This window comes from Pan paniscus, chromosome 2 (genome assembly GCF_029289425.2).
Source record: "Pan paniscus chromosome 2, NHGRI_mPanPan1-v2.0_pri, whole genome shotgun sequence".
NCBI lineage: Eukaryota > Metazoa > Chordata > Mammalia > Primates > Hominidae > Pan > Pan paniscus.
This window is the reverse complement of record NC_085926.1, coordinates 9468361-9481218: the sequence shown is the minus strand read 5'-3', so window position 1 is coordinate 9481218 and position 12858 is coordinate 9468361. Positions and strand designations below refer to the sequence as shown.

The window sequence follows — 12858 nt, the reverse complement described above, 5'->3', positions numbered from 1 at the left end:
CTCTACTGATATCCTAAGAGATAACACTTGTATAGCAACCATATCCTAACCATTGCAGAATGGTGGCCTGTGACAGAAAGCCAGGGACTCACTTGGTTTCCTTGTGCACCCAGTAAGGAGCTGCAGAGAAAATGTAGGAAAGCTGAAAGACAGAATGACTTTCCCTTCCTGAAGAAGCTGCTCAATCTATCAACCAAAGGCCAAAACATCTGGTTTACAGAGCTGTTAGATTAACCCTAGAACAAGGCATAAGTCACCACCCAACTCAAAAAACAGCTCTTACAACTTTTGACTCAACTTTCCTGATTAGCCTTTCTTTAACAAGGCTCCTACCACATATCAGTATCTTGACTTCTAGATTCTATTCTTTAATAGAACTCCAGCCACCCCCTCCCCCAAACGGCAAAAACCAACCCCACCAAACACACACACAACACACACACACACAAACACACTCCTACCTTCATTTTCCTCCATCTACATTGACAGTCCTGTGTAGTCACAGTCACACAGGAAGACTCATTCAACTTACTGTGACTGAGTGGCCGCCCTCCAGCCCATCACCCCACTGACTCAGATCCCCAGCCCTCCCCACACACTCAGGAGCACATTCATGAACACTCACTCTCAGCCTCCAAGTGTGATTGAGATGGTGTGATAACTACCTCGGGTGACAGGGACTCGGGCCTATGCGCAGGGGAACTCTCAGGGGAGGATATGTTCTAGAGGAGGGAAAAGCATCTTGTTATTATTCATCTACTCGAAGTCAAGAAGCAAAACAAAACAAACAAAAAATAAAAGCAAGCATAGATGTTAGCCACAACTTTTTTCGGGGGCGGGGAAGTTGAATAAGAATGCATAGGGGAAATATTTAACTGCAGAACTCATCTCAATGGACAGAATGACTTGTTAAAATGCTTCCTGGTATCTCTGAAAGCATTTAAGGATAAATTGGTTATAATGTTTCATGCTGTAAGTAAACATCTCAAGCACATACAAGGAAAGAGTTAGGCTGGTGAAATTTTAGTGTTATACGTCTTTGTATTTTAGATGAGAGTTTAGCAACCTACAGTATTTGTTATTGAGGAGCACCCTACCCCTTATTCCTCCTTACATGGACCTTGTTCCTTCACCCAATGCCTCTTCTGCTTGTCACATTTCTTTATTCTCTTATATGCCTCAGGCCCTCCCAGTGCTATCCAGGGGGAGACATTAGTGTGCTGGGGGCTGACATGGTTAGGGAGATGGCCAGTTCCTCTTGAATGACAGTTACAGGAAATGTGATTGATGGAATCCCTAGCTCACAGGCTAGAGTTGGTTCTTGGCATAATCTAATTAGACCTGAGCCACCCCTATTAATGTTATTTTGTAAAATCCATTGTACTTTTGGCAACAGAGCAGAAAAAGCATGTATGTGTATACTTAGGTCCCTGTATCCTACAGAGGGTAGGACTTTACCTTGGGACTTTCAGGTGAGGCAGCAGTCCCATAACAGAGACTGAGCAGTGAGTGCTTAATGGAAAGATGTAAATGGGAACACGTGAAGAGAGTGATGGTGGTAGCGTGACAACGACTCAGGGGTGCTAGGGCTGAGGTAAGGAGAGGGTGCCTAATGTAGACTCTGAATAACTGTGGCCTAGGTGGCAGGCATATGCTGAGGTAGGGGAAATGAGGCTGCTTCAGCAAAGCAGGGTTTTGGCTGTGAATTTTACTTGGCATGGACAGTGGGTGGCGTACATCTAGGTGCACGTATGTGTGAAATGGTGGGTGGAGTATGGCTCTCAGGGCAAGAATAGGAGGGGAGGGTTATGCTGGTAGAAAGGAGAGGCTAACTAAGCTTGTCCTCCCAATGTTGCTTCCACTCTTCTTTCTAGATGCTTTCCCCTCCTGAAGATCTTGTTCTCTTCCACTGTTTATCTTCTTACCTTCTTCCCCTTAGCACTTAAGACTTCTCACCATTTTCCTGAATGCTTTTTTCCTTTTCAAAAATATCCTTCCCCAAACTAATCTAGTAAGGTTGTTTTTTTTTTTTTTTTTGAGAAAGAGTCTCCCTCTGTTGCCCAGGCTGGAATGTGGAATGCAGTGGCGCAATCTTGGCTCCCTGCAACCTCCCAGGCTCAAGCAATTCCTTTGCCTTGGCCTCCCGAGTAGCTGGGATTACAGGTGTGTGCCACTGTACCTGGCCTAAGCTGGTCTTTAAATTATTTTTAGAGATGGGATCTCACTGTTGCCCAGGCTGGCATGTAGTGGCACAATAATGGCTCACTGCAGTCTTAAACTCCTGGTCTTAAGTGATCTTCCTGCTTCAGCCTCCCAAGTAGCTGGGACTACAGGTATATGCCACTACACCTGGCTAAGTTTTGTATTTTATTTTTGCAGAAATGTGGTCTCACGATGTTACCCAGGCTGGTCTCAAACTCCTGGCCTCAAGCAATCCTCCTGCCTCAGCCTTCCAAAGCACTGTGATTACAGGTGTGAGCCACCATGCCCAGCCTAAGCTGGTCTTTATACGTGACACCTTTTTGATATTTCACAATGTGTCACAGCCTTTGCTACAAAAAAGGCTCCCCACCTCTCTGTACTAGAATACAGCAAAGAGTATGGCCATTAAAATGGTGATTAGAATGGGTCAGGGTGGTGAAATCTGTTCTATTATTGATGAGAAAGGTAAAATTTCCTTAAATTGCAAGTGAAACCATGCCTTGGACCTTTTACTATTTAATATTTTCCTTCCCTCCTGGTATTCTAACATTATGCATGGACTGTATTGTTAAAATGATCACCAATTAAAAAAAACAAAACAAAACCAAACCAAAACCACTTTATATTTGCAGTGTTTAATAGTTATCCCAAATGCTACAAGGGATAAGCAACACACTGAGTACTGAACCCGCTTGTTTTGCAAAGTGACTTACCTTCTGATTTTCTTTTTTTTTTTTTTTTTTTTGAGACGGAGTCTTGCTCTGTTGCCCAGGCTGGAGTGCAATGGCGCGATCTCGGCTCACTGCCAGCTCCGCCTCCCGGGTTCACGCCATTCTCCTGCCTCAGCCTCCCGAGTAGCTGGGACTACAGGCGCCCACTACCACACCCGGCTAATATTTTGTATTTTTAGTAGAGACGGGGTTTCACCATGTTAGCCAGGATGGTCTTGATCTCCTGACCTCGTGATCCGCCCGCCTCAGCCTCCCAAAGTGCTGGGATTATAGGCGTGAGCCACTGCGCCCGGCCTCCTTCTAATTTTCATAATTCCACATTTATAATAAAACCTGTATTGATAAAGTATGACACTCTATTCCTATAATCTTATGCCCTCCAGGGAGAATTCCTCTCATGATACCTTACTATAAAGCTCTAGGTGCGAACTGCAAAGTCAATTGCAAGTAGACAAAGTCAAGTTAGAAAGGCCTGAATCAGCTGCTTTATTATCTGGCTGAAAGAATTTCATAAAGAATCTGGTAAAGAGTAATTTCCCTAGATAACTGATATGTAACCAGGAGGTTTTTTCCCTCACCCAGAAAGAGGTCTGCTCCAAAAGTAGAGGTCTAGGGTAAGAAAGAATACAGTTCTGCTTTCAATGTTGCTAGCTACCTCTTAGTTACTCAAAAAATCGAAGTATTCTGAATCCTCATACTTGGAAAAGCTGAATAGGAAACGTAAGATTGGTTAAAATGTTCACCTTTCTCAAAAAACACATCTGGAGAAGTGCAAACAAGGGGGCAGAGCAGCAGAGTGTGTTTAGTGGTCAGAACAAATTTTTCTGAGAAGGAAAAAAGAGACAGTGTCCATTTTAATTACAAATCAAAGTAACATGCAATAGATGAAGTGTTTTAAAAAAGTATACATGGATTCTATTGAAACCTGCTGTCACCCAAACCTGAACACTAAAGTGATTCAAGATTACTTTTTGAAACAGCTGAGGCAGACATTTCTAACTTAATCCAACAGTGAAGGTAATAAATTTGTCTCATGAATACATGTTGCTAGCCTCTTGTCTACTTCTGATTCCTAAGACATTATAACAAAGAGGGAAAGTAACCTGGAGTGGAAAAAACCCACATTCGCCATAAGCCATACCCCAATGTTTTCTAAATCTCTGCTAAGGCCACAATGAAAATACCAAACAACCTGGGAAAGACACTTCACTTATTTAAAGGCCTAGAAACGAAGACACAATCAATCAATATCATCTGTGCTCTCAGGCTAGTGTTACTAACAGATACTACAGGCAGCTAGAGGCCTATTTTGACCAAAGTATACAGTAAAGATAACGATGGAGATCTAGCATGCTTACTACCTAAACTTATGGAGATTGATGGACTGCATGCAAAAGATACATGAATGGGATTTGTGGTAGCAGTATGCCTATTTTGGAAAGTATAGGGGCTGCCAAGATGAGAGGCTACCAGGTAACAGGCCACAATGACCCTGAGGTTTCCCATTCTCTTACTGAGATGGGGAAGAAAGATAGTAAAGAAACATTTGGAATGGTATTATATTTGAAATGAGAAGGTACAAATGATGATTTTCATATCCAGCACTCCCAGCAACCAAACCCAAATCACCTCAAACTGCAGAGGAGTGTTGCAGCGACTAGCAGTAGTAAGAGATGTGACTGGTGAAAACATGAGGCTGTATCCATTTCGACACTCCTCTTCTCCTGGGTGAGATGAGCCAGGTGTGGCCAGCTGGGGACTCTTTGAGCCTGAATTGGGAGGGGGTGGTGTGACTGGAGACAGAGGCCGAAGTAACTTGGTGACATTCTGCTCCATCAGATAGCGAGACTTCCATTTCTTTAATGGGCTCAACAAGTCTGTGAAACACAAAGCTTGGATGAGAGTTTGAAACCACAGATTAATTTAAGGCTCTACAGTAAAGCCATTAATCTGTAATCTACAATGGCTCTTAACTGTTTTCTGCCTCATCCCATTAAGTTATCTCCTCCACTCCAACCAAAATCCCAAAGAAACTCTTTGATTACCATGCTTAAAATAACTCTGAAAACATTCTATCTCCCAAACTCCAGGTAAATCAAATGTGACTGATCTCTAATTTAATTTCTACCAGTGCAAAATATAAAATTCTTTCATTTATTCATTTATTTATGAGACGGAGCCTTGCTCTGTCGCTAAGGCTGGAGTGCAATGGCATTTACTTAGCTCACTGCAACCTCCGTCTCCCGGGTTCAAGTGATTCACCTGCCTCAGCCTCCCGAGTAGCTGGGATTACAGGCATGCACCACTACACCTGGCTAATTTTTGTATTTTTAGTAGAGATGGCATTTCACCACGTTTGCCAGGCTGGTCTTCAACTCCTGACTTCAGGTGATCTGCCCGCCTTAGACGCCCCAAGTGTTGGGATTACAGGTGTGAGCCACTGCTACAGTTCTTTCTTTTACATTGAGTTTCTGAAAAGTTTTTGTTACTGTGTTACAGTTACCCTCTACTAAACTGCTATATCACCAACTAAAGGTACTGGGATGCTAAATCCAAATTCCTTTCACCATCTCTTATATATGTGTGTCCCTTTTCAGAAGCTCTTTCTATTCTTATATGATTCCTTGATCCATGTCTAGCCCCTTTTCTACCTAAAAAGCATGAAATGATTTCTACAAAAACTTCCCCCAACCATTACAAAATTAGGTTCACATTCTTTTTTTTGACTAGAATAATCCTATTTTCTATACTTCTTAGATCCACTTAAAAAGCAAGTTGCTACACTAAATATTTTAGTGACCATTTAGGTCAAAGCACCTTTCTCACTTGATTCTCAGAATAAAAATACAGTTTTATTCATTTACAGTTAAAAAGATATATATTTAATACCTACTGATTACTGAACTAGGTATGAAGGGAAAAATGGTCATCATACATTCTATTTTCAAGAGGCTTAAAATGTGTAAGAAATAGAAACAGGGCCAGGTGTGGTGGCTCATGCCTATAATCCCAGCACTTTGGGAGGCTGAGGCAGGCAGATCACTTAAGCCAGGAGTTTGAGACCAGCCTGGCCAATATGGCAAAACCCTGTCTCTACTAAATACACAAAAAAGATTAAGCAGGAGTGGTGGTGGATGCCTGTAGTTCCAGTTACTCAGGAGGTGGATGCACAAGAATCACTTGAACCCAGGAGGCAGAGGTTGCAGCGAGTTGAGACTGCACCACTGTACTCTAGCCTGGTTGACAGAGGGAGGAGACTGTCTCAAAACAAAACAAAACAAAACGACACAACAAAAAAAGTGAACACATTAGTATTAGCATGATCAAGAAAGGTAACACATATTGCTATGTGTTAGTTAAAAAAAAAAAAGCTGTATTTTCTAAATGATTATTATATACCACAGACTATGCCATGTGCTTTATTGTGAAATATCTAATTTTAACAACTCTATAAATCGAGCACTATTATTATCATCCCCATATTAATGGTGAGAAACTTGATGTGTGGAGAGAGACAAAACAGGTATCCTTGCTCCCATGTATCTACATTCTTAATTTTTGTATTTTTAGTAGAGACAGGGTTTCACCATGTTGGCCTTGAATTCCTGACCTCAAGTGATCCACCCACCTGAGCCTCCCAAAGTGTTGGGATTACAGGCGTGAGCCACCGTGCCTGGCCCCATCTATCTATATTCTTTTTTTTTTTTTGAGACGGACTCTTGCTCTGTCACCTAGGCTGGAGTGCAGCGGCACGATCTCGGCTCACTGCAAGCTCCGCCTCCCAGGTTCACACCATTCTCCTGCCTCAGCCTCCCGAGTAGCTGGGACTACAGGTGCTCGCTACCATGCCTGGCTAATTTTTTGTATTTTTAGTAGAGACGAGGTTTCACCATGTTGGCCAGGATGGTCTTGATCTCTTGACCTCGTGATCCACCCGCCTCGGCCTCCCAAAGTGCTGGGATTACAGGCGTGATCCACCGCGCCTGGCTCCATCTATCTATATTCTTAATCAATAGGTTAAAGTATATCCCAAAGGCTTGGTGGATGGAAGGAGTGACATTTATTCCAGGCCTTCAAGGAAAATTTTTGGGCCAGGAAGATTATCTGGAAGCAATGGTCAGTATGAGACTAGTAACTGGGAAACCATCTGGAGTTAACACAGTAGTTAGCAAAGAATTATGAGGCGCTAAACTAGGGTAGGAGATGTTTAGATGAAGAGGGAAGAATAAATGCAAAAAATTATTGAAGATGCATATTTTTCCTTTCTGATATCTCAGAATTTTTAATATTCCTAGATTGGAAGTATATTCACATCTTCCTTTTGTTCCAGATACTAAATTTTCTTTCCTCCTTTTAAAAAGTGCCTAGGTATAAAACAGAAACAAACATGTAATTCATGGCTTATATTCGGAATAACTTTTATATATTTAATATTTCAAGGGTCTTAAACAATGGAATCTTACAGATCTCTGTACTGCTAGGTCCAACACTATAACTATCAAAGTCAATTATGTTAAGTGATGAAGTTAGTTGTAGAAAGGAGTTATAAGATACAGGTGAAATCTGCCACGTGCAAATCAATGTACAAGGCATTCATTCAACATATATTTACTGAGTACTTATTATGATACTGTATTCAACAAGAGACCTGATGTCTGCCCTTAAGAAGTTTACAGGCCAAAGAAAGCCAAGTCATTTGCCTACTTTTTCTCTTTTTCCTGCATATATAGTTTCCAAATTTTATGTGGTCAAATCTATCCATCTTTTATTATTATTATTTTTCACCTTTACTCAAAAAATTAACAAGGTTATACAAACACATACACAACCTGAAAATCATATCCACAAATAAACGCATGCTAATATCCTGGTAAATTTTTATCGAGACGTTGCTTCACTGACTCTTGCCTTATCTAAACTACTCAGTAACTATTTTCACTCAGAAATACATGGTCAACATTTTATGACAATGAATAGAAATCTACAGTTCAGGTTTAATGACTGCACAACATTAGTATTATCAAAATTTAACCAACTTTTTTTTCATTTTTTGCTATTAGAACAAATGGCTACATGTAGGATTATTAAATCAAAAGAATATCTACATATGTGTAGTTTATATTTAGTCCTGTGAGAACTGCTGGCTCATGTTCTTCAGCCTGCATTCTACTGAGGTGTTGGGGTCTTTTTCTTCATCTGTAAGGGCTCTTTAAATAGTAAGAATGTTGACCCCTTGTCAATAAAATTACAAATGTATTTTCCCAGTTTACTGATTGCCTTCAATTTTATTTACAAGTCTCTGCTATATGTTTTGTTTCTATTTAGTCAAACGGATCACTTTTCTGCTTCTGATATCATGTCTTTGCTAACCCACCCTGAGACTGTAAAAATGCCAGACTATTTTCCTTTTGTCTCCATGTTTAATTTTTAATTTAGATTTTAATTAAAAAAGAACATTTTATTTCACACTGACAAACTGCCATTACAAAAAAGGAAAAAAGAACATACTTAAGTATGGGGTAGCAATTAATCCATCCTTTCCCCATAACAAATAGCCAGCACCTTCTTCCAAAATCTTCTGTAAGTGTAGAATAACTATAATTTCCCTATTAATTTGAAATATATTTATCTTATTAGATTCTTACATATACTGGGCTTATCTTCTGAATGTTTATTTCCGAATGTTATTCTTTCCACTTATTGTCCAATACTGAATCAACACCAGCATACTTTTTATTAAAATTGTTAGGGAAATTCCAGTTATTCTATTCTAGTTCTCCAAAATATTTTAGCTATTCTAGCAATGAACTATAGAAGTCATTCAATGACCATGCTCATACTATTAAAAAAAAAAAAAGTTAGGATTTTGATTGGTGTTACATGAAATTCAGGAGTAATTTGAGAAGCATTCTTACCCAGGAACATGGCATAATCTTTGTTATTCACATATTATGTCCCTCTTCATCTATATATACCACATGTCTAATTAAGTTTACTCTCCAGAGTTCTTTAGTTTTTTTTTTACTACTATGAATAAAACGTATCTCTCCCTTCGTTATCTAAATGTTATTAACATTTAAAAAGTTTACATACTTATTTTTTATCCAGTTATCCTATTAATCTCTACCAGTTTTTCAATGAACTCTCTAGGTAGATAATAGTATTTGTACATGATAACACATTAACCCTCTTTACCAGTACTTATATCTCTTATGTTGATTTTTTTTGGGGGGGGAGGGGGTTGGTGTAATTACTTTGGCTAACAATTACTTAGACTATATTAAATAATAATGGTAATAGTGGGATAATTTGATAGCCTATTTTGATGTTTAACTAGTTTTCATGATGCATGACAACTGGCAATTTTTCAGCTAGATATTAAAAGATCATAGTATGTTATTTTATCATTAAATTGATAAAAATCACTGTGTTATGACTTCTCCTCCCCCATTTGACCTGCTAACAAATGACGATTATTAAATTTTCAAATATTAACTCATCCTTACATTCCTAGAAGGAACCTTAGTCATCGTATATTCTTCTTTTAATATTCTTTTTTTTTTTTTTTTTTGATGGAGTCTCGCTGTCGCCCAGGCTGGAGTGCAGTGGCGAGTAGCTGGGATTACAGGCGCCTGCCACTATGCCCGGTTTTTTTTGTTTGTTTGTTTTGTTTTGTTGTTGTTGTATTTTTAGTAGAGACGGGGTTTCACCATGTTAGCCAGGATGGTCTGGATCTCCTGACCTCGTGATCCGCCTGCCTCGGCCTCCCAAAGTGCTGGGATTACAGGCGTGAGCCACTGCACCTGGCTATTCTTTTAATATTCTTACAAATTCAAGGTGCTAGGTAAGATCACAAATCTAATTCAAAGGTGGTACTATGCTGTTTTGGGGGGTAGAGGGAGTTAATTTGATAAAATGAATCAAAAATAAAATTTTCAATAAATAGTATATGATACTCCATTACAAGTATGTGCACAAGCAGATAAAATTACAAATTCTACCATTCCTGGGGTTGGAATTCAGATTATTTTTAACCTATAGTTTTTGCAATTGTTAATAACTAAGAATTAATTATTCTAATAAACAATTCATTCAACTTTTGAAGCTGCTGAACAAATTTGACTACAGAGTTTTGTCTCACCCGCCATGTTCACCTGACCTCTCGCCAACCAGGTACCACTTCAAGCATCTGACAACTTTTTACAGGGAAGGTGCTTCCACAACCAGCAGGATGCAGAAAATATTTTCCAAGAGTTTGTCGAATCCTGAAGCATAGATTTTTAGGCTACAGGAATAAACAAACTTATTTCTCATTGGCAAAAATGTGTTGATTGCAGTGGTTCCTATTTTGATTAATAAAGATGTGTCTGAGCCTAGTTACAGTGATTTAAAATTAATGGTCCAAAAACGCAATTACTTTTGCACCAACCTTATATATAAATTTTGGTTTCTTTGTCTATTTCTGTAGGAAAGATACCAAGCAGAACAAATGAACGACTACTAGGTTAAGGATTATGAATATTTTTAATGCACATGATAAATTTTATCAGATTGCTAGCAGGGATATTACTCCCCGGCAGTTTTACTGCAAATCCTTTCCCCAATGTATTAATCCTCTATTAATACAGAGGCAGTATAGACACAAAAACATGGTTAATACAGTTTGAATTATTTATTTTATCATTTTTAGAGACAGATGTCTTGCTGTCATTCAGGCTGGAACGCAGTGGCATTATCACAGCTCACTGCAGCCTCAAATTCTTGGGCTCAAGTCATCCTCCTAAAGGCTACAGACAACCCACCATCATGCCTGGCTAATTTTTATTTTTTGTAGAGATGTGGGTCTCTCTCTGCTGCCCAGGCTGGTCTCAAATTCCTGGCCTCAAGTGATCCTTCTGCCTTGGCATCCCAAAGAGCTGGAAATTGCAGGTGAGAGTCACCATGCCAGGCCCAAGTTTGAATTAAAAAAATATATATATTTGAATGTGCCTAGAATTTTCTTTGGCAAAGGACCTAGTTCTTTTGAAGACAAGGTCTTGCTGTGTTGCGCAGGTCGAACTTGACTCCTGGGCTTGAGTGATCCTCCTACCTCAGCCTCCCAAGTAGTTGAGAGTTACAGGCACGTGCCACCGTGTCCAGCTAGAATCTAATTCTTTTTCAATCTCCTAACTAAAAATTCCATGACAATTTACCAACTTTTGCATTTATATTTAGGCCTATTCTGACTATTTTGTTGCATATATACATCCATTCTTGCATCAATATTATACTAAATTTAACTATTAGCTTCATACTAGAAGCTCGTCTTACACCTCAAGAGAAAGTACTTCATTATTATTTTTTCAATTTTTTTCTTATTTTTTTAAAGGTAGACTTCAGAATCATTTAATCAAATTCCAAAAACAAGGCAGTTTCATGGGAACTATATAAAGACAGAGAGAAAGAGAAAGAAATATATATATACACATATATATATTCTTTCCATAATGAACATGAAATTTATCAAAGGCTCACGTATGATTCATGAAAAAAAGAAAAAGAAAAAGAAATTTCCATTTCCTCAGACTTTAAAAATATTTCTCAGTAACAGTTTACTCCATATACCCAACTAAGGTTATTCCTAGGCAGTTTCTTAGTTTTGTTAAGTTTTGGAACAAAAAAATTGGTATTCATTTACTTTCTTGGTATATAAATGATTTTTTAAAATATATTTACACTTTTTATATATTTATCCTTCTATCCAGTGATATTAATAAACTCTTATTATTATTAGTATATATATATATTTTTTGAGACAGAGTCTCACTCTATTGCCCAGGCAGGAGTGCAGTGGCGCGATCTCAGCTCACTGCAACCTCCGCCTCCTGGGTTCATGCTATTTTCCTGCCTCAGCCCCCCGAGTAGCGGGACTACAAGTGCCCACCACCACGCACAGCTAATTTTTTGTATTTTTAGTAGAGATGGGGTTTCACTGTGTTAGCAAGGATGGTCTCGAACTCCTGACCTCGTGATCCACCCATCTCGGCCTCCCAAAGTGCTGGGATTACAGGCATGAGCCACCACACCTGGCCTAAACTCTTATTATTAATTCTAAGTTTTTCAGCTGATTACTTAGGCTCTTCTAAGAATAGACCCACATCATTTACAAATAATGAACATCATGCCCCTGCCCTACCTTGATAATAACTTTTATTTCTATAAAGTTTCAGCTTTTAGGAACTTAAAATATTTAATGTATTTCTTTCTTTCTTCTTTTCTTTTCTCTTTTCTTTCTTCCCTCCCTCTCTTTCTTTCTTTCTTTTTGAGACGGAGTCTCACTCTATTGCCAGGCTGGAGTGCAGTGGCGTGACCTTGGCTCACTGCAACTTCTGCCTCCCAGGTTCAAGCGATCCTCCTGCCTCAGCCTCCTGAGTAGCTGGGACTACAGGTGCATGCCACCATGCCCAGCTAATTTTTTTTGTATTTTTAGTAGAGATGGGATTTCACCATGTTGGCCAGGATGGTCTCAATCTTTTCACCTCGTGATCTGCCCGCCTCAGCCTCCCAAAGTGCTGGGATTACAGGCGTGAGCCATCATGCCCAGCCAGAATCTTTAATGTATTTATTAATCCACAAATACTCTACAAGAAAGAGTATTCTGTGTAGAATAATGACTGTATAATAATTACTCTTATGGGCCTGATACTATATTGAGAACTTTATATACATTATTCATTCTAATGTTAGCTCTATAAAGCAGGTATTGCTATTCCCATTTTACAAATGAGGCTCAGAGACTTTTTTTTTTTTTTTTTTTTTTTAAGTTTTAAAGACAGAATCTCCCTCTGTCACCCAGGCTGGAGTGGAGTGGCGCAATCTCGTCTCACTGCAACCTCCACCTCCAGGTTCAAGCAATTCTCCTGCCTCAGCCTCCCAAATAGCTGGG

At 39.2% G+C, this 12858-nt stretch overlaps 1 protein-coding gene across 28 annotated transcripts in view; it reads right to left on the bottom strand.

Moving 5' to 3' along the window:
- Positions 1–12858, bottom strand: part of SETD5 (SET domain containing 5) — an 88668-nt gene that overhangs the window by 16858 nt on the left and 58952 nt on the right. For 22 of the 28 annotated variants that reach the window (XM_055110901.2, XM_055110907.2, XM_055110908.2 and 19 more), the window contains 2 exons: positions 4563–4810; positions 666–722 (listed from right to left, as the gene is read on the bottom strand). In XM_055110901.2, the coding sequence (XP_054966876.1) occupies positions 666–722; positions 4563–4810 (305 nt within the window). The remainder of the gene's footprint in view (positions 1–665; positions 723–4562; positions 4811–12858) is intronic. The other 6 variants (XM_008966850.5, XM_003814230.5, XM_063602096.1 and 3 more) reach the window with 1 other exon arrangement.